General features: G+C 44.1%; 1 protein-coding gene and 1 long non-coding RNA gene across 15 annotated transcripts in view; one reads left to right on the top strand and one right to left on the bottom strand.

Annotated features, from left to right (window-relative positions):
* Positions 1 to 21,555, bottom strand: part of KIAA1217 (KIAA1217 ortholog) — a 901,007-nt gene that overhangs the window by 131,343 nt on the left and 748,109 nt on the right. For 13 of the 14 annotated variants that reach the window (XR_012244377.1, XR_012244386.1, XR_012244385.1 and 10 more), the window contains one exon: positions 11,751 to 11,844. Coding sequence is in view for 2 of the 14 variants with exons in the window: in XM_073629773.1 (XP_073485874.1) it covers positions 11,751 to 11,844 (94 nt within the window). In the remaining 12 variants the exon portion in view is untranslated. Of the gene's footprint in view, positions 1 to 11,750; positions 11,845 to 12,368; positions 12,662 to 21,555 lie in introns of those variants that run through there. The other variant, XR_012244383.1, reaches the window with a different exon arrangement.
* LOC141144272 (uncharacterized) lies at positions 10,164 to 19,384 on the top strand. Its single transcript, XR_012244387.1, has 3 exons — positions 10,164 to 10,324; positions 11,946 to 12,750; positions 16,547 to 19,384. It is a non-coding gene; the product is annotated as an uncharacterized lncRNA (long non-coding RNA).

Genomic DNA, 21,555 nt, shown 5'->3' with positions numbered 1-21,555 from the left:
GTAAAAAACAGGTCAATCTCAATGCAGGAGAAAATGATCTGGGAAGTATAAAGTTTATTTTTTACTTCCCAGATAATTTATCTACACGCAGGAGGGCCAGCATTAGAATTGTGATGTATTAATGATTACAGAGCTGCCGGAGTTGGGCTTTAAAGAATTCCGCTGTTTGATGTTATGTCGCTTTCATGCGCTTTAACAATGGGGACAATGCATGAATCATTCTTGTGTTTTTTTGTGTGACAAACTTAAATCGGTATAGAATTCCAAATCAACAAAATCTATATTTTTTAGGTTTTATTTATATTTATGTCTTGTCAAGCGAGCTGCGGATTGACACTGCTGGGACTCCAGCAAGGACTATGGCCCTAGCCTGCTAGAATGGTTATAAGACTGACTGATTCAAAGGACCTCTCTTATATTCCAAGCAGTGTTTCATCTTCTACATGACAGCGGCCCCCACGCTGGGCCTGCGGACTACCAGGGGCCAGGCAGAGACAGCTCTCAGGTTCACAAGCACCCATGTCTTATAAATTGGGGTAATCAAACCCAAAGCACGTCATCCAGACATGGACTGCATGTTATTGTTTCTGTTATGTGAACAAACTCCAAATGTAATGGCATTATTCTATATAACTCAAAGAGGACCAATCATTTAAAAAACAAAATCATTCAACACTACCCATTAAATCAGCAGGGCCTTCCTGTCTTGAGTGTGTAACCCTCCTAGATAGGATGCTAGTTAGGTTAGGTACATTTCGTTCTTATGGCTCTCCTGTAATCAGTTGAGCAGATAGTGATTGCTTTGGGCTGTTCTGGGCTCTGCAGGCTTGATTGCTTCTCCCTGTTTTCTGGAGGATTCCAGAATATAGTGGGTTGGCAGAGTCAAACAATCAGTTTGAGTATTTAATTGGCTCCAGCCAATCCCTGGGGGAGGGTGCCCAATAGGCGGCTGGAGAGTACATAAATAGTATGGGGTCCGAGGCAGCACAGTCCTTGTCCAGGAGGAGAGGTTCCCAGCCTGAAGAGCTGCTACCCTTCTGGGTAGCCCAGCTGCAGATTCTACCTGCTTTCATTGAGGTCCCAGCTGTGGTGGAGCTGGTTGGCCTATGCTGCTAAAATCTTTTCAAGCTAAGAGGGGGATTTCACCTTGGATCCGGTCTGGGGAGTCTATTAAGGAAATCTCTGCCTAACACTGAAGGGAGACATTCGAGAACTCAAGGACTTGTGAGTACAGCCCTAAGTGCAGGATCTGGGTGACTGTTGCTTCTATTAACCCCTGGTGCACTAATACCAAGGCTTACCTGGCCTGGAACATTGCTTATGGTGCGGTAATTGAGCCAGAAGAGTGGATGTTACTGGCTACTATTGCACAAAAAACCTAGAAAAAAAATCAGGGGCCTTTTGGGGGTTAGTGCTACACAGGAAAAAAAAAACCCAAAAAAACACAGACAGTGTAGGAAAAGACAACCTCATGGTCTCTATCTACCATGAGCATTGTGTGTATGGAAGCAAAGCCTGTTTTTTTTTTTTAAAGCTGAACTCCAGACTGGAGAAAAAGTCAAGCTTGACATACACAATGCGAATTTCATCCAGTTTCTGATGAATCACTCTATGAATAGCCATATTTACATGCATATTAACCAGGGGCGGACTGACAACTCATGCGGCCCCCGGGCAATAGGAGATTATGGGGCCCTTAGGCTTAGAGATGGCCGCCATGCCGGAACATGAATGTGGAGGGGAGGGGCACCAAGTTTGACGACATGCTGAGTGGCAGGAGACTTAGAGCTGGTGACCCAGTAAATTCACCAGGAGCCTCTCATGGGCAGTGCCACTTTAACAGCATCATGGGCCCCTGGGCAAAATATTGCACTGGGACCCCTACCAGGGAGATGATGACCTGCGGCATACATAGTGCACCATGGCAAACAATGGGCATGACCAGTGGGAGAGTCTTAAAAGAGTATTGAACAGAATCTGCATCTGCTGTAAACAATGCAAACATATCACAGACCTTGTACCCATAAAATTCTAATTACTGTGTCGCAGCTGATAATCTCAGACACAAATGAATCTCAGTCAAAGGATCATTTGTTTTTAAAACAAACGTTTCCATTATATACGTTTTTTTTATGTACAAAAAAAGGATATTTTTGGCCTTTTGAGTCAACATTACAGAACTTAATTAAAACCAGCAACTGTTGAGACAATGAACACCTTGGTCAGGTCTATGTACAGTATAATGTACAGAGCACAGGGGTCATGAGTAAGTAACAAACAAAACAACATATAGAGTACAGCAGTCAGGATGAGCGCCACGCTCACATCAGAGTCCTCCCTTACATCAAAGTCCCAACATTCTCCCTATATATCACAGTCCGCAGAGTGCCACACTACGGGAGAGCCCCCAGTGTGCCACCTTACGGCAGAGCACCCAGAGTAACACCTTACGGCAGAGCCCCCAGAGTAACACCTTACGGCAGAGCCACCCAGTGTGCCATCCTACGACAGAGCCCCCCAGTGTGCCACCCTACGACAGAGCCCCCCAGTGTGCCACCTTACTGCAGAGCCCCCAGAGTAACACCTTACGGCAGAGCCCCCCAGTGTACCACCCTATGACAGAGCCCCCCAGTGTGCCACCCTACGACAGAGCCCCCCAGTGTGCCACCCTACGACAGAGCCCCCCAGTGTGCCACCCTACGACAGAGCCCCCCAGAGTGCCACCCTGCGACAGAGCAACCAATGTCACCTTCCATCAGTGTCCTCTTACACACACCTTTGCACCTTGGTGCTTGGTGTGTTAGGCAGCTGGTGGGAAAAGGCTTTTAAAAAATATCCACTTGTTGCAGCCTCTGAGCTGCGTAAGTGAGTTGTAAAGCCAACGGAATAGTGAACTGCTGTGGTTGGCCTCAGATCGGGCAGTGGGGCATGTGAACAAAAGCCATGCTTGATGTGTGCCATGATATCACTGCACAGGTGTGCAACCAGACTTGCTCTGCTGCCTGATCCAAGGGCAAGCTCAGCATTTCACCATTCAGATGGCCCTGAATGGCAACAAGTGCATTTTTCATGGGCATGGGATTGTTAGAGCGACCTCTGTTGAGCAGCAGTGGGCACACATTGATCATACAGTATACACACACAGTATACACCAGTGGCGGCTGGTGCTCAAAAATTTTTGGAGGGTGCAAACAAAATGGGAAAAATTCTGAAAAATACTGAAAAAAAAACCCATCAATTTCAGCCCCACTGTGCCATCAAATGCAGCCACTGTGCCCCATCAAATGCAGCCACTGTGCCCCATCAAATTCAGCCACTGTGCCCATAAAATGCAGCCACTGTGCCCCCCCGGCGGCATTTAACCAGCACCCCCGCCCGTTGTCTGACCGACACTTACCCCATCTTGGTGGCGGGTCAGGCAGCAGGTGACGATGGTGAGATGTGGGCAGCGACGAGCTATGTCCTCCATGCTTACTCCCTTCTTTCCTCCTGCTAGGCATCCAATAGGAGCGCCTGTCCTTTCAGCCAATCGCGTGATGGGTATCAGACCCGCACTTCCTGAGAGGCGGTTCAGTGTTAGAAAAGCAAATATTAATTTGCTTTTCTAACACACCTGGATGGGCTCCGAGTGCTCTGCGCTATTAGAGCCTATTAGAGCTTATGGCTCTAATCAGGGGCTTCAAAAAAACACCCCCGCCGCCGTAATTCAGGCACCCGGTGTCCTAAAAGGGGTCCGGATGCCCGAATAGGGGGTGGCCACAGTGGCCATGGATGGATTTATGCTATGCATGAATCTATCCATTCTACATATAGGGGGTGGCGTGATAGAGGGGGGCGGTGCCATTAATGGATGGGCCTCCCCGGTATACACAAACATGCACAGTATACATACATAGTATACATATATACACACACACACATGCACAGTATACATACATAGTATACATATATACACACACATGCACAGTATACATACATAGTATACATATCTACACACACACGTACAATATACATAGTATACATATATACACACACCAGCACTTTTAACCCCAAAATCATCCTGATAGAACACACTGCTGCTGCCCCCATCTCCTGGCAAGCTGGGACTTGTAGTGCCCCAGCAGCTCAGACATTGGATGTGGTAATACAGGAGAGGAGGAGGAGGATGATGATGTGCCTGTGTACTGGTGGGCAGGGGATGAATAGGGAGATGTAGCAGAGATTGGGGAAGTTCAGAACATCCTTCCCCCAGAAGCATGGCAGTTCTCACACACAGAGCATCGATGTAACAGCAGCCTAAGAGACAGGAGGAGCCCTGCTAGAGGTAACACAAGATCCCCCCCTCCTCACCAGGGTAAGCCATTGATAATGATAACCGACACTGATAACCACCGATAACCCAACTGAAAAAAGGTTGAGAAACACTGCCCTAGCAAGGACTTAAAGTATAACTAAAGGGAAATCTTTTTTTTTCATTTTGGATAGAGCAAGAGAGGGCTATAACCCCTGTCAGATTTTTTTTTTGCCATCTCTGTCCTATTATGGAGATTTCGCTTCACTTCCTCTCCCATAGCAAAACAGGAAGTCAGAGGAAATCTCTGCAAATTAAAGGAATTTCTTGGGGACCCCCAGATCACCATATCTAGTGTCCCCATTGGAAGATTTTTATTACTTTTCTGGGGACAACCCAAAATGTGGGGTTTTCTTTTTACTTTCAATGATAATGGTAAACAGGACAAATAGAGAGGGGGAATCTCCTTAATAGGAGCACCAACAGCAATAAACATTGACAAGGGGCTCTAATCCCTCTCCACTCTATCCAAAACCAAAAAAAAAGTTTTGCCTTTAGTTTAGTTTGGCTATTAAAGGTAACCATCCTCAACTTTGATCTGTTTGCTTGTAATTATTGTGTGTATAAAAGGTCAATGAGTTTCTGGACTCCTGACAGACCCTTGCATCTTTCATCCAGTGCTGCACTGACCTTTCTGGATTCTGAGTCATGGGGAAAGCAAATGAATTGTCCAAAGATCTGCGGGAAAAGGTAGTTGAACTGTATAAAACAGGAAAGGGATATAAAAAGATGTCCAAGGAATTGAGAATGTCAATCAGCAGTGTTCGAACTCTAATCAAGAAGTGGAAAATGAGGGGTTCTGTTGAAACCAAACCACAGTCAGGTAGACCAACTAAAATTTCGGCCACAACTGCTAGAAAATGTGTTGGGGATGCAAAGAAAAACCCACAAATAACTTCAGGTGAAATACAGGACTCTCTGAAAACATGTGGTGTGGCTGTTTCAAGATGCACATTAAGGAGGCACTTGAAGAAAGATGGGCTGCATGGTCGAGTTGCCAGAAGAAAGCCATTACTACGCAAATTCCACAAAGTATCCTGCTTACAATACGCCAAACAGCACAGAGACAAGCCTCAAACCTTCTGGCACAAAGTCATTTGGAGTGATGAGACCAAAATTGAGCTTTTTGGCCACAACCATTAACACTACATTTGGAGAGGAGTCAACAAGGCCTATGATGAAAGGTACACCATTTCTACTGTGAAATACGGAGGTGGATCGCTGACGTTTTGGAGATGTGTGAGCTACAAAGGCACAGGAAATTTGGTCAAAATTGATGGCAAGATGAATGCAATATGTTATCAAAAAATACTGGAGGAACATTTGCATTCATCAGCCAGGAAGTTGCGCATGGGACGTACTTGGACATTCCAACATGACAATGATCCAAAACACAAGACCAAGTCGATCTGTCATTGGCTACAGCAGAATAAAGTGAAGGTTCTGGAGTACCATCTCAGTCTCCTGACCTCAATATCATTGAGCCACTCTGGGGAGATCCCAAAACGTGCAGTTCATGCAAGACAGCCCAAGAATTTACAGGAACTGGAGGCTTTTTGCCAAGAGGAATGGGCAGCTTTACCATCTGAGAAGATAAAGAGCCTCATCAACAAATACCACAAAAGACTTCAAGCTGTCATTAATGTTAAAGGGGGCAATACACGGTATTAAGAACTGGGGTATGTAAACTTTTGATCAGGGTCATTTGGGTAGTTTCTGTTGTGATTATGATTTAAAAAGAGTAAACACAGTTGATTAATAATAAATGGCTTCAGCCAAACACTAACCATGAGTGAAAGAAACGTTTTTGTGTTATCATTCATATTCTCTGAAAAATGGCCAAGAAATCATAAATTCTGCCAGGGATGTAAACTTATGAGCACAACTGTATATATATATATATATATATATATATATATATATATATATACATAAATACATACATACACATTTTTTTCTTTTCTTTAGCTTTCTATGTGTTATAGTTTCCTTTAAGCAAGCCTTAAGCAAACATGTACTAAATATAGGTTTATTTAAATGGCAGCCGGTTAGGAATCAGCAGGAATTAGTCCGTCCTCGGTTAAGTGCTCCTCGGTGATGGTTTTCTATGAGGTACAACACTCCAGTGCTCTTTGCACCATGTCATTACCTGACTCATTAACAAATCACTGCACATTGCCAATACACAAGTGTTCTGACGCTGGCAGCCGTCTGCTCAGCCTGTTTACATTCTCCCCGGCATGAGGGCTGTATGAATCAGCAGAGTGATCACAGTGAACAGGTTATTCATAGGGAGGGCGGGGAGCTGCACACACATACCCAACAGGTGGAATGATCTGAACTTTTATTTTTACAGCTGCTCTTAAAGGGACACCAACACCTAAAATAGAAAAGCTGCATGACATTGAAAATAGAGTGCGTGCAACAAAGAAAGACATCCAACACAGCGGAAGACTTATTACTGAAATAGAAGCTGAAAGTAGATAAAGAGCTTCAGTTGCTGAAACCAGCAGGGTACAGTCTATCCAAATAAGACTTCGTTCACACGTGCGGCCAGGGAGGGGCGGTAAAACCAGGCAGTAAAGAGTCTCAGAAGAAAGAAACACTCACCAATGAGTCATGGAGAGCATTATGATGGATATTCGTGCCAAGGCTGTGCAATGCAGTGTATGGTCTACTACACCAGCAGTATAGGTCATCACAGCTACCAACATAGTCCAGAGGGGTCAGGATATTTGAAGTTAGTTCAACTTTTTTGTGAAAAGGTGAACATATCCTTTATGGCAGAATACAACACTTCTGGAAGTGATCAATAGTTTGCTCCCCCACCCCCTACATCATGATTATTTGCTGAAGTGACATAAGCGCCAGTTGGAGTAACCAAAGAACAGATATCTATCAGTTCTGGAAGTCTTGGATTCAAGTATCAGCATGTCTTCAATATAGTGCAGTGTGGGAGATGTAAATGTTTAAACTAAATTCCAAACGTCAAGATACAGAATTTTTAAAGCCATTTCACATGCCAAAGATTTGCCGCACAGCCATGTCTGGCAGGATGAAGACCTGAGTTTTCTCTGCTTCAGTTACATAACACACACACACAGGTCTTGTCCTTCCCTTATTCAATGACTGAACAATGAAAGGAGAAGCAGCTAACTTCTCTACCTTCTCCTCCTATCAGCACATTCCTTGTTAGGATATGAGCACTGTAGAACAACTGATTGGCTTCTTGTGCTGCTTCTCCCTCCACCAGTCTGGGCTCTGCTTTACAGAGGCTGATACAGGTCAAATTCGGGTACCTTTTATTTTAAAGAATAAAAATAATGATTTATTAATAAATGCAGTGCTGCACTAATTTGTGTATTTTATATTTGCCTGGAGATCAGGTTTAATGGACTTTTCATGAGGGGGCACTTTTTTACATTGTTTATTCTGACATCACAGTCACTCTTATGCCTCGTACACACGGTCGGATTTTCCGACGGAAAATGTGCGATCGGAGCGTGTTGTCGGAAATTCCGACCGTGTGTGGGCTCCATCGGACTTTTTCCATCGGATTTTCCGACACACAAAGTTTGAGAGCAGGCTATAAAATTTTCCGACAACAAAATCCGTTGTCGGAATTTCCGATCGTGTGTACACAAATCCGACGCACAAAGTGCCACGCATGCTCAGAATAAATAAAGAGATGAAAGCTATTGGCTACTGCCCCGTTTATAGTCCCGACGTACGTGTTTTACGTCACCAGGTTCAGAATGATCGGATTTTCCGACAACTTTGTGCGACCGTGTGTATGCAAGACAAGTTTGAGCCAACATCCGTCAGAAAAAATTCATGGATTTTGTTGTCGGAATGTCCGATCAATGTCCGACCGTGTGTACGGGACATAAGGCTGCATTCACTCACACTTGAGCTTTTTCCGCTCATAAAACGCCAAAAAAAAAAACGCCTGAAAAATGCCCAACAAGCAAAATTCCATTCATTTCAATGGCACTTGTTCACATCTGAGTGTTTTGTCACCTGAAGCAAAATGCCTGAAGCTCAAAAAAGTACATGAGCTTCATTCTAGGCAGATTACAGGCGTTTTTCTGCCTTTTACATTGGTGACCTTTTGACCTGTACAAAATCGCGGCAAAAAAACACAGCAAAAATAAAGGTAAAATTGCACTAAATGTCTGCGACTTTCTGCCTGAAAAGAATACGCTCAGGTGTGAATGCAGCCTAACTGCTTCCCATCCAGCGACGTACTGGTACGTTGCTGGATTGGAAGGGTGATATGTCGGTCATCACTGCAGCAATGATCAAGATAGAATTTTCTTCGGCTGACGATTCCTTTTACTGTAAAAGTAATCCTAGTGGCTAAGAAACCCCTGAATAACTTTTCCAGGCGGTGAAAGGGGGTCCCACCCCCTTCCCGCCGCCACCTTTACCGGGCTTTCCTGTGTGATCAGAGAGCCTGGTGAGGATGAAACCAGCAACATCCGGGATCCTGGTACACAGTGACAGAAACTGATGTTGTTCCTCCAATTGTGTTATGTCAGAAACCGAAGTGACGAGGATTTTGCCACTTATGCTTTCAGTCTCGTGTAAACAAGCCATTACTGGCTTGAGCAAGCATCTGATCAAAGGGATCTTGGTTTGATCAGATGCTTTGGAGGCCAAAGGAGAGATCTGGGGTCTAATAGAGCCCAGATCTCTCCCTATAGAGGATCTGTCATGGCCCATGCTATCACAAGGGATGTTGTTCATCCCTTATAATAGAAATAGAAAAAGTATATTAAAAAAAACCTAACGATACAGTGTAATAAAAAAAAAAAAGTAAAAAAATGTAAAGCGCCCCAATTCCCCCGATCACACACAAATGTGAACGTGGGTCCCTCACGCATATGTAAACTGCGATCGCACTACACACTATGTAAATGGCAGATGTGAGTTTAAACTGTGGCATTTTTGGTATCTATTAACTTGCCATAACATCATCTTTTATATTTTACCAAATAATTGGGTATTATATTGTGATTTGTGCATTAAAATAATTGAAGTGTATTTTTAACAAAAAATGTGCATTTTGAAAAACTGCTGCTTAAAGTGATACTAAAGCTAAAAATGTTTTTTACCTTAATGCATTTCTTGCATTAAGGTAAAAAAACATTTTCTATATCTCTGCCCCACCCTTCCCTATGTGAAGGGGAAGAGACAGGAGAATAAATCCAGCTCTGTGCACAGCTGCACCTACTCTCCCTTCTTCCTCTTCACCCAGCACTCGAGCAGCAGCAGAAGCCATTGGCTCCTCCTGCTGTCATTCAAATGCAGTGCGGCAGAAGTGGGAGGCGGGGCGAAGTACAACTGTGTAAGTCTATGGAGCGCGACTCTTTACAGCAGGGATCTTCAAACTACGGCCCTCCAGCTGTTGCAGAACTACACATCCCATGAGGCATTGTAAAACTCTGACATTCACCGACATGACAAGGTATGATGGGAATTGTAGTTCCTGAACAACTGGAGGGCCGTAGTTTGAAGACCCCTGCTTTAGAGTCTAGACACACAGCTCGGAGCACGCAGACACTGTGGGGTTGATTTACTAAAAGCAAATAGACTGTACACTTTGCAAAGTGCAGTTGCACTCTGCAAGTGCAGTTGCTCCACAGCTTAGTAAATGAGGTAAGGCTTCCCTTTGCAAAGAGCACCCAATCACATGCAAGGAAATTTTTAAAAAAATGCATTTTTGCTTGCACATGATTGGATGATGGAAGTCAGCAGAGCTTTTGCTCATTTACTAAGCTCTGGAGCAACTGCACTTGCAGAGTGCACAGTCTTTTTGCCCTCAGTAAATCAACCCCTGTGTGCCTCCATAGCAAGCGGCTTGCTATGGGAACACATGAAGAAAAGAAGAGGAGGATCCAGATTCCCTGGTGGGGGACCCAAGAGGAGCAGGTTCAGGGTGGTTCTGTGTAATACCACTGCACAGAGTAGGTGAGTATAACATGTTTGTTACAGGGGCGTAACTAGAAATAGCAGGGCCCCATAACAAAATGTTGTATGGGGCCCCCCGCAAACAGCCCCCCCCCACAGCTGCCCTAGTGTCAATGCAGCGTGAGCTGTGCCACATACAGCGTGACCTGTGCACAATGCAGCATGACCTGTGCCCAATACAGCGTGACCTGTGCCCCATACAGCATGACCTGTGCCCCATACATCATGACCTGTGCCCCATGCAGCGTGACCTGTGCCCCATGCAGCGTGACCTGTGCCCCATGCAGCGTGACCTGTGCCCCATGCAGCGTGACCTGTGCCCCATGCAGCATGACCTGTGCCCCATGCAGCGTGACCTGTGCCCCATACAGCGTGACCTGTGCCCCATACAGCGTGATTTGTGCCCCATACAGCCTGGTCTGCCTGTGCCCCATACAGCGTGACCTGTGCCCCATACAGCGTGACCTGTGCCCCATACAGCCTGGTTTGCCTGTGCCCCATACAGCCTCACCTATGCAGAGGAAGAGGCAAGCCACCTGGATCAGCAAAGAGCGGGATTGCCCGCTGTAATAGCTTTCATTTGAATTTCGCGTCTTCCCGGGGCTCATTGTCACATAGCCCCACCTCTTGGCCCGAAGCCTTTGATGACGTCACATGTCCCGCATTGGATCGGCGTTCTGTCTATCAAAGGCGCCGGGCCAAGAGGTGGAGCTATGTGACGTGAGCCCCGGGAACACTGGAAGTTCTAATGAAAGCTATTACATCGGGCAATTCAGTTCTCTGCTGATACGGACAGCTCGCCTCTTTCTCTCCTCTCTTCCCCTGGCTGGGAGACTGTGCCGGCGCTGCGCTCTCATCCTCACTGGACCCCACTCGGCTGCGGGCCCCATAGCGCCCGAATGGGTCGCTATGGTGGTAGTTACGCCCCTGGTTTGTTATTTTAATTTGTTTTTAAAATTGACTTTGGTAACCCTTTAAATATCGTGTGACATAAAAATATGCAACACCCACCACTTTATTCCTTAGGGTCTCAATTTAAAATATATAACGTTTGGGGGTTCTAAGAAGTTTTTAGCAAAGAAATTATGTTTTTACATGTAGGAGAGGAATGTCAGAATTGGCTCGGACTGGAAGTAGTTAATATCTGAAGATAATGTCAAAGCTTCAGGTGGTGATCACAGCACAGTATATTACGAAATGAAGGTGATATAGTAGGGTGCGTAGTTCTCCAGTGCACAGATAACTTCCTGTCTAGCGATCCCATAAAAGAAAACTGGCAACTACCACCTTTGGGCTAACACGGCAGCTAGCACAGTCATGGGCAGCACTGCAAAGCCACACAGTAAATGAATAATATAGTTTTAGCAGCTCATTCACAGTTGTGTCTGTTCAGAAATAAATGACAATAAAAAAATCAGGTACTCACTCTTACGTCTCCATTGACCGCCCGGGGCGTGTGGTTGAATGCTTGAGCCGGATCTTTGTTGTAAACTTTGAGGAAAGATCTGTCTTGAATATTCCTGAAAGCAAAATCATGAATAGGTGTAACAGCTGGAGACGCAAAATGTCCCTTTTCACATTTTCACCATATCATTACAACGTCACGTTTTTTTTTTCTCAGGTCAAGGACAAGGAGGACGAAGCGTCTACCATCGCTGATCAGAGAAAAGTCAAGAAACCCCTGAAATTTTCCAGCCCTCTGTCCCTCCGGAGAACTTCCAGCCTGTCCAAACAGCTCCACACCCAGTGGAATCAGGTGGAGCTGGACTCTGCAGCCTGTAATTTGAATCAGAGTAAACGCAGGAAGGGAAGTCTAAGCAAAAGCATTTAACCATACACGCACTCGGCTTTGGTTAATATTTAAATGCCTCCCTGGCAAAGGAAAGCAAACACAGGAGGTACCTCACTGCCGATCTGAGCAATGCGCGGCGGACGCAACACAAGCACGCCTTTGTTCGGCAAGCCACGTACTTTCTTTAAATAATATGAATTAGATCAGGAGTCTAGAGGCGGCGGTGGCTGACCTGCTGAAAGCAAAACTTACGCTGAGCTTTGTCGGCAGTCTCTAGCTCCTTCTTGCATTACAGCTCCCAGACATCTTACAGACTGACGGCAACAACAAAAAAGAAGGCTAATGTCAACTCCTGCAGAAAAAAAAGCAAACTGAACGGCTTTTCGGAGTAAAAAAAAAAAAAAAAAAATTTAATCAGTTTCGAGGAGAAACAAAGAGATGAAAAAAGACTAGGTCTGATTCAGACGCCTCCAGGAAAGGCATTCCTTCTAAGATTGGAGCCAGTGAATTAGGACGCCTTCTAAATGAGGAGTGAATTCCATTGCTCCAGGTGCAGGAGCCGAGTTTTAGTGGGCTGAGCTTCACCAAAGGGATTGTGTTCAAGGAGGAAAAAAAAAAAAAAGAAATATTCTGGGTTGGTCTTGTTTTGGTCCTTTTGAAAATGGAGTTTCCAGATTTTTGAACAGAAAAAATGCCGTCCTTCCTAGTTTATTAGTTGGAAATAGAAAACCTGCGAGAAACCTAAGCTGTCACTACTGACTTCTCCTTCTAAAAATGCTAGTTGCCTAAAGCCAGCCGTACAAGTTTCAAATCAATTGATTTTGCCATCCACAATAAACAGCGTGGATGGAGGAAACTCCACTATCTGCTATTGTACTTAGCAGCAGTGTCGGCATCTAATAGGATGCAGTCACTGTTTGCCAATAATTTTCCATCAACAAAAGTCAGATTAAAAAAAAATCGGCTGAACTGGATGGAAAATTATTGGCAAACAGTGACTGCATCCTATTAGAGGCCAACACTGCTGCTGTTGGTGCATGAATTTTGGCCAATTTAGGAGCAATTGTGGCCAAAATTTAAGCTGTGTATGGCCAGCGGCTTTAAAGCTTTCTGAGTCGCCGACCCAGAGCCAGTGTGCAAATCAGAAGACCTGATGTCCTTGCTGCATGCTTATTCATATTATATTTTGGAGATGGGAATGAGAGACACCTATTAGCAAAAGTATGTCGGCATAGGACACACCCCTTGTCACGCCCCTTTAAAAGGAGATTTAAACAAAAGAAAAGATTAGTTGAACTTGCAAGTGCTTTTTTTTACCGCAGCTATTCCTTTATATTGGCATTTGAAATTTACAAATGCAGCAGTTTTAAAAATTGGATGAAAGGTATAGCACTATTTGAAAAATAAATAGTACATTTTATATAAAACTATATAGATCAGACCAAAATGAGGGACAGATGAGGAGGAAGGAGGGACAGAGTGGGAGAGAGGACTTTTGTTCCAAATCAGGGACAGTCCCTCGAAATCAGGCAGAGTTGGGAGCTATGCTTATTCCAGGTAAGTAGCGTAGTAAATACTGGAACCAGGGTCAGACAATTCAGTACAATGGCAGGCAACTAGAGGTCAGTAATGGCAGCCTGCATATTTTTCTGAATACTGATTTGCTTTAGGGTGGGTTCACTTGCTGCGGCCGTGGCTCACGGCAGGGGGTACCGATTCAAATGCGAATCAGGTCTGAATTTCTGCCTGAATTCACCCCTGATTCAGAGCCAAAGACGCACAGGACCCTTTCCAAATGCGGACCACAGCCGCCCCGCTCCATTGAGAGCCGGTCACACTCTCCTGTCATGCCAATTGGATGCGGGGAAAACCCACATCCAATTTGCATAAGTGTGATCCCAGCTTTAAAGTGAATCAGTGCTTTATATCCAATGCCCATTAAAACGGAATTCCAGTCAGCAGCAAATTATTGATAGCTTCTCCCCCCCTCCAGATTGGAAGATCAGTCTGTATATTCAGTAAAGCATGCTTGTTATACTCACTGTGGATCTAAGGGGTTAATCCTCTGCAAATCCTCTGTGTAAAAAGGCTGTTTGGTCCTGTCTTCCCTTATCCTCCCCTTCTTCCACAGTCCCCAATCTATCTGCTCCTAGAACAGAGCCTTGGGTGCAAGCTGCACATGCTCAGTTTGGTGTGTATTGCTAGAGAGCTTTTTTTTTCTGGGGAGGGTGCATGTGATCAGCACAGGGCCAAATCAGCACTGTCTAGACAGAGGGTCAGGGGTCCTGCAGCCCCATAGGACAGTCATAACAGAATGAAAACTTCTCCTATAAGCTTTAACCAGACACTGATAGAAGTCACAAGACCACTATATACTGCTGATGGGAAAAGGTATAATTACTAAAACTATTGAATTTTCCATGTTCTGTGCACTGCGGGAGATCAGATATAGTGCATGCAGTGTCCTGGGTTTAGCAACACTTTAAATGTTCCTTTAGTTCTTTTATTTTTCTCACTTGATGAAATAAGCATGGGCATGTGGTTTATTACAATGTAAGTGGACAGAAGACCCAACTATTACTGTCGTTCCATTTATATGTCAACTGTGCCCACACATCTGATACTGTATAGAATGAAGCAGCACTTCTCATTCCTTCACATCTGCTTTTGCACACTGTAATTTGCCATTTATACCACTAGTAGGCCCATGAAGACTGGAATAAGTAAAATTAAGCACCTCTGAGGATAATCACAATGGCTAAAGGTTTCAGCCTGGGAGAGGAAGCCATCCGAATTAAATTACATTTCTACACCTTTATTGAATCCCAGTCATCAACATGGTCTTCTCCATGATCTGACTGGAAGTTGTGGTGGCTGCAGCATAAAATGAACATAGAAATACACCAAACCGCCAAATACCCAAATGATGGGTGAGAGAAAAATTGCTGCTAAGGTCCCACTTCTTTGGTTGCATCCCCATGGCTGGACAAAGAAGGAGCATCTTATTGATCAGGTTATCCTTTTGCTCACCCCTTCTGTAAGCAAGTTCTGGAAGGTTAAACTGGTGGCACTGGAGAATAAATTAGAACCCTGAAGGGTTCTATTTCTGGACCTCCCTTTCTCAATCTGAATCCTGCTCTGCAAAGCTATGTGTCTTTTATGTTTATATTCAGTTTAGCTATCATTGCAGGGCACCAGCAACAAGTGCACCATACTGGCAGTCCCACTAGCAGTGTAGGTTCACCTTACTGGTGACCATACTGGCACATCTTTCTTTCACTCCGCTGTTGCCCCATTTGGCCACCAGGAGCAAAGAAAAATACCCAGTACTTCCAGGTATGGGGTGAGCATGTGACTTACTGACCTTCCATATGTATGCAACAGTCCCCAGCAATTGGCTGTTTAGACACCCAACACTGTCACATGGGCGCAGGGAGAGAGACTTCTGTAAGCCCCAAGTCATGACAAAGGATTTAACCATAGATGGATCAAAATTTGGTTGATTGAGCAGAGACTGGCCAAATTTCAATCCATGTGTCATCATGCTCAATAATCATAATAATCAAAATCATGCTCCTGCTCAATAGAAGTCGATCTAATGTCAACTTCTGTCAATTGGGCTTGTTGGAAATTTTTTCTCAATCAGTGGCTGCAGCGAATGGGCTGCAGCCAATTAGTGTATTTTGACAGTGTAGGAGTATCACCGTTGGAATATAATATCATAGCAGTGAGGATCTTCCACCCACCTCACTTGCTTGGGTGGGGGAATACAAACATATTTTGGCTGACTGAAAAAAAGCTAGACAACTATGGCAAGATGGTTTGAAACTCGGCCGGTTCAGTAGGGTCCAACCAAAATTCCAACCATCTATGGGGAGGCTGATTGTACCCAAATTGATCCATCAATCGACTTGGGCACAAACAGCATGCCAGATTTCTAGCATGCGATTATTGCCAGCAGCTATAGCCACTTGCAATAATCATTGTGTTCTCCCGGCAGGGAGGGCCCCAAGCACCCCCCTTTTGGGAGAACACAATAACTCCATGGGAGGGATTCCCTCATCAACATTGACTGTGTTGATGGGGAAAATAAGCGATTTTCTTTCCTGCAACCCATGATTACAGGAAAGAAAATTCAATAATCTATGGCCTAAGTCTTCCTTTCTCCTATTTCCAAATAGGTTGGCAGAGGAGCAAAGGGAAGGTAAGTATCTCCAGCTGGTGGGGCTGGTATTAAAATGGATGTGTAGTTGCATTGACAAAGTAAAGGTTCACTTTAAGGATCATTAGAAGGAATTTCATTAACAAAATATTGTTTGATTTATTAATTCACATGGTCATTGCCTACAAACCAATTTGGTCTAGACATTTTTTACTTTATCTGAGTTTAAACGTAATCTTCAAACTTTTTCATTCATATCTGTGAACAGGCTATGAAGTGTGCTGAACGTCTCAATGTACAACTTGACCTTCAACCCTGGATTCTCCCAGTGGGGATTTCAAGATGAATTGAAAGGAAGCAGATTATTTGGCTGCACCAGACCTTCAAATACAGAGAAATTCTTTAGCACCAACCAGTGGAAACTTGCAGAGGAGATTAGAGCGGCTCATTAAATATTACATGGTGCTGAGGTCAGGCAAGAGGCGTTCTACTGAAAGAACTGAGAAGGGTTTAATAAAAACCAATGCCACAGCACGCTGACTGATCAGAAGGCGCTGATCACCCAGAAACACCCACGCCACACAAGGAGACTTGGAAATAATTAAAGGGCAAACCAAACAAGTAAACAGCTGATATATAAAGAGACTGTTTTACCTGACAATGGATTTATAAGCCAATGTACTTAGGGGCATGTTTATAGAAAAAAAATGCAAAAAGATCAAATTATTCAGCCATACTGCTTACATTATCTACAGGAGTTATATTTTATTTTTATTTTTTTTATTTTTTTTTAGAGAGATTCTGGTGAAGAAGGTAAATGCTGGTGTACACAAATAAGGATTTTAGAAGGATTTTAGGCTTAAATTTACACTTACAACAAATATTCAAAGAATGTGTGTAATAGAGTGAGAAAAAAAAAAGTCAACAAATTGTTTAAGGGTGCAATTACACCTGCAAATGCACCCTGCCTGAAATTAGATGTGAGAACCCAAGCTGCAGGAGGCAGTCCCATTGAAAGCAATGGGAGGCTAACGGCTCCCCCAGCTAATCGTGGCAACTCCCATGTGATCTCTCATGTAGCGATCACATGCAAGAGACTGGCCCTGGACGCAGAGCAATCATTGCCTCCCTGCCCCTTCCTTTTCTCAAGGTGATAGATGGATGGGGCAATAGTGGACCACAGTGTCTCTGAAAGATCAGTGGTATTTGATATTCCCTGCAACATAAGCTATACTTTTGGCCATAGATATTACATTGCTGGCCATTTCTGCTACACTGGATTTTCATGGTATCAGCAGTCCCCCCTCCCTCCCCTCCTCCAAATTCTAAAAGCCGCTAAGTTTGGGTTTGGTGAATTGTGAATTTTTCAGTATTTGCTGAAGCTTCTGTGAATCAGACCCATGTATCCCTTGCTACAGAGTAACAGTGTTGCTACAGAGTAACAGTGTTGCAGTATGATCTTTGGGAGACAGGAGTGGAAATGCTTCCTCCTGCCTGTAGCAGACCAATCACATCAATACAACATAGGCTTAAGCTGGCCATAGATAGATCCAAATGAATCTGGGTCAGCATGGTCGAATCTGGGACGAATTACGATCCATGTATGGCCATTCCCGCTCGGCAGAAATCGATCTAACGATTGACTTCTGTCGACCAAGACTGCTGAAAAATGTTTTTTGTTCAGCCGGCTGTAGTCAATCAGCTGATCAGTGTATTCTGAGAACGTAGGAGGAGCCCCGCTATCAGAATACAATGTCACAGTGAGGAGGATTCCTCCATCCAGCTTGCTTGTTTGGATGGGGGAATCTGTCTATGGCCAGCCTAAAGCTGGCTATACATGGATCGAATTTCGAAAAGTCCACGCATGCTCGGAATCAAGCAGGAGAGCCGCACTGGCTATTAAACTTCATTTTTCTTGGCTCATCGTACGTGTTGTACGTCACCGCGTTCTTGACGTTCGGAATTTCCGACAACATTTGTGTGACCGTGTGTATGCAAGACAAGTTTGAGCCAACATCCTTCGGAAAAAAATTGACGGTTTTGTTGTTGGAAAATCCTATCGTGTGTACAGGGCATAAGAGTTTCAATCTGTACGCAATCAGGCAGGCCCTTGCATTACATGGTTTTGGTAAATCTGAAGACAAAAATCTGAAGAAAATCTAATAGTGTGTATGGGGTTTAAGTGTAGCAATAGAGGCGTCTCTCTTCTTTTTTATACTCAGCTATTACATGACGCTACTTGTATATCAATTTATAAAACATTTTGCTTGTCTTGCAAAACGCTCTCAAACCAAGTTACTGTCAAACCAAGGTTTTACTGTATTTGAATTTTGCATAATTTGTGGCATTTACAATCAAATGCTGACTTATAGCTCCTGTGCCTGTGTCCTTCTGTAGTAAGATATCTTCACTAGAATCTTCTGCTCAGCTTCCACAACAGGCTGCTTCACATCTGTGTTCACATCTTTTACATGCATTTCAGTGCGTTGCCATTAAACTCTTGCATTTTCATGAAAGTGCATCAAAGATGCAGCAAGCAGGGTTTTTTTTTGTTAGTGCACAGCACCTAAAATGCACAGGTGTGAACGGGCCTTCCAAAGCCAAATGATGGTGTCACACTCCCCAAAATTTTTTCCAGACTGTTAAAATAATTAGAGGCCAGCTGGAAGACACTTTCATTATAGCTTTGTGAGAGAAAGCACAATTTACAGCAACTCCGGAGTCCCTGAGATATATAATATGCTGACAAGTAATTCAATTTTTATGTAGTAAGTCAGAGCATATACAGTATATCACAAGTTATACGTTAGTTGAATTGGAATTATGGACAAAATTAAAAATTACATATATGATGTAGTCTTGTCACTAGCATTAACACAGCAGCTTTTGTTTTTCTGAGTACTTTCTGTAAGATAATAGTTTTTTAGAGCATTTTCATGGAAACGTGTCCTAGTTGGAGGAGAAAGGTTGTTTTTCTTTACCAGGGGCACAGACAACACATTACCTTAATGTATCAGAAATGGCCAGCACACCAAAATTACAGAGACAAGGGTGTATGTACAGGGGTGGCCATTGTGACCCGGCGGCCCCCTGTACGCCTGGATAGGAGGGTGGTGGGGGTGGCGGCATGTAGAGGAACCGATCCCTCCATACAGGCGCTGAACCCCCCTCTCCCTCTTGCAGACATTCAGCGGCTGACGGAGGGAAATGGGGGACATCAGTTCCTCCACATGCCGCTCCCGCCGCCTCCCTATGGCCGTTCTTCTGCCCCGGGGCTCCAGTGTCCTTCCCTGGCCCCTCTGGCCCCACTCACAGTGCTGCCAGGTTTCCCCCTCCCACCTCCCGCCGGCTGCTGCGGGGGATCTGTAAGGATGGAGAACAGGGAAGAAGCAGGTAAATGTGTCATTTACCAGACCCTTCCTTGTTTTAATGAATAGAATCAGTTTTCGGTACCGATTTTTTTTTTTTTTTTTTAACATTCAAACTGTGTTTACTTTGCCTTAGTTTATGAATGAACAGTAAGCTCTGTACAGAGCTATTCCTGTTCATTTATTCTGTGCAGCTGAGGCTGCAGAGAAAGGGACTGATGAATCTGTGATAAGTCTCTTTTCTCTGTCTCAAAAGTGAGGAATCAGGTTTTTTTTTACCAAAGCCCTCCAACGGGGGTCCTAAAAAATATGTAGAAAAATAAATAAAAATTGTAAAAACAAAAATAATTAATTAATTAATTAAATGGTAAAAAAGTATTTAAAAATAAATAAATAAATAAATAAATAAAAAAACACTGACACCAGTGGTGAAATTACCAGGATTGCACTTGTGACTGGGCTCTGGCGTTCCCCCACGGGGCCCGAAGATGGCAGAAAGGTTAGCCAGCTGCGGGACCGTGTTAAAGGGTCCCATGATGGGAGTAAAGAGCCCCGGGATCAGTGGGAAAGGGGGCCAGTGGGGCCCTTCATGATTTCTTGCACCAGGGCCCTGAAAGTTCTAGTTACGCCTCTGTACTGAGATCTTAACTATAATAATATAATAGCATGACTTGAGCAGCAGAAACTATAAAACCACCGACATTTCAGACACACTGTGGTCCCCCTTCTCAAGGTAACAGACTGGTGGGTCCCATACTGTCTCCTAACAGTTGATGTTATAATCTCTACTGCTCAAGCCATGCTGTTATTATAACTATAAGATCTCTGTGAAGACTGGATATGGCAGCCATTTCTGTTTTGTAGGATTTTCATGGTATCACCAGTGACCGTGCACCTTCCTCAAGCTGTGAAAGGTGAGGGTGCAGGAGGGATATCTGCTTGGCAATAAAAACTTGGACAGGAGGTCTAACCCTTCCCCACTCTATCCAAAACTAAAGAGAAGCTTTACCTCCACCTGTAAAAAGTTACAAGCCAGCCGTACATGAAATTCGTCGGGTTCAGCAGGGACCAGACGAGATTCGATCCATCTATGGGCAGGCTGGTTCATCCATCATTCTGGGTACAACCAGACCGTGGGATTTTTTACATGAAATTACTGCTGGCAGGGAAGGTTCAATCATGCAATCATTGTGTTCTGCTGGCCGGGAAGGTTCCCCCCCTGAATCATCTATGGGCTGCTTAACTTTATAAGCAGTAAACTTGGCCATACACTGATCTAAATTTGTCTGGTCCACAAGGAACTGGATGAATTTTGATCAGTGTGTGGGCTCCCTGTTGAAAAATCTCACCAATCATTGGCCGCAGCCAATCAGTTGCAGCTGTTGATCGGTGTATTCTGACTGTGGCGGGTGCCTGGAGTCCTGGCAAGGGGGATTCCTCCATTCACCTGACTTTTTTTTTTTTTTTAATTCCACTGCTTGAACGAAAAAAAAAAATGTGTGGCCAGCTTTACAGCAGATTTTTTTCTCTGTTTAAATCATATAGATAGGAGTTTACCCCCCTGTCAGTTTGCCCTTCATGTAAAGGTGGAGAAAATATATGTAGCGGGTTAGAGAGAGGTCTGACATAAGAAAGGGTCATTCTTCTGCTCTCTCCCTATCTGGACTCATAGAGCCCAATTTAACCACTTACTTACTGGACACTTAAACCCCCTTCTTGCCCAGGCCAATTTTCAGCTTTCAGCGCTGTCGCATTTTGAATGACAATTGCGCGGTCATGCTACACTGTACCCATATGACATTTTTATAATTTTTTTCACACAAATACAGCTTTCTTTTGGTGGTATTTAATTACCACTGAGGTTTTTATTTTTTGCTAAACAAACAAAAAAGACCTAACATTTTGAAAG

Source organism: Aquarana catesbeiana, linkage group LG05, assembly GCF_042186555.1.
Source record: "Aquarana catesbeiana isolate 2022-GZ linkage group LG05, ASM4218655v1, whole genome shotgun sequence".
In the NCBI taxonomy this organism is placed as follows: domain Eukaryota; kingdom Metazoa; phylum Chordata; class Amphibia; order Anura; family Ranidae; genus Aquarana; species Aquarana catesbeiana.
This window is presented reverse-complemented; position numbering and strand designations above follow the sequence as displayed.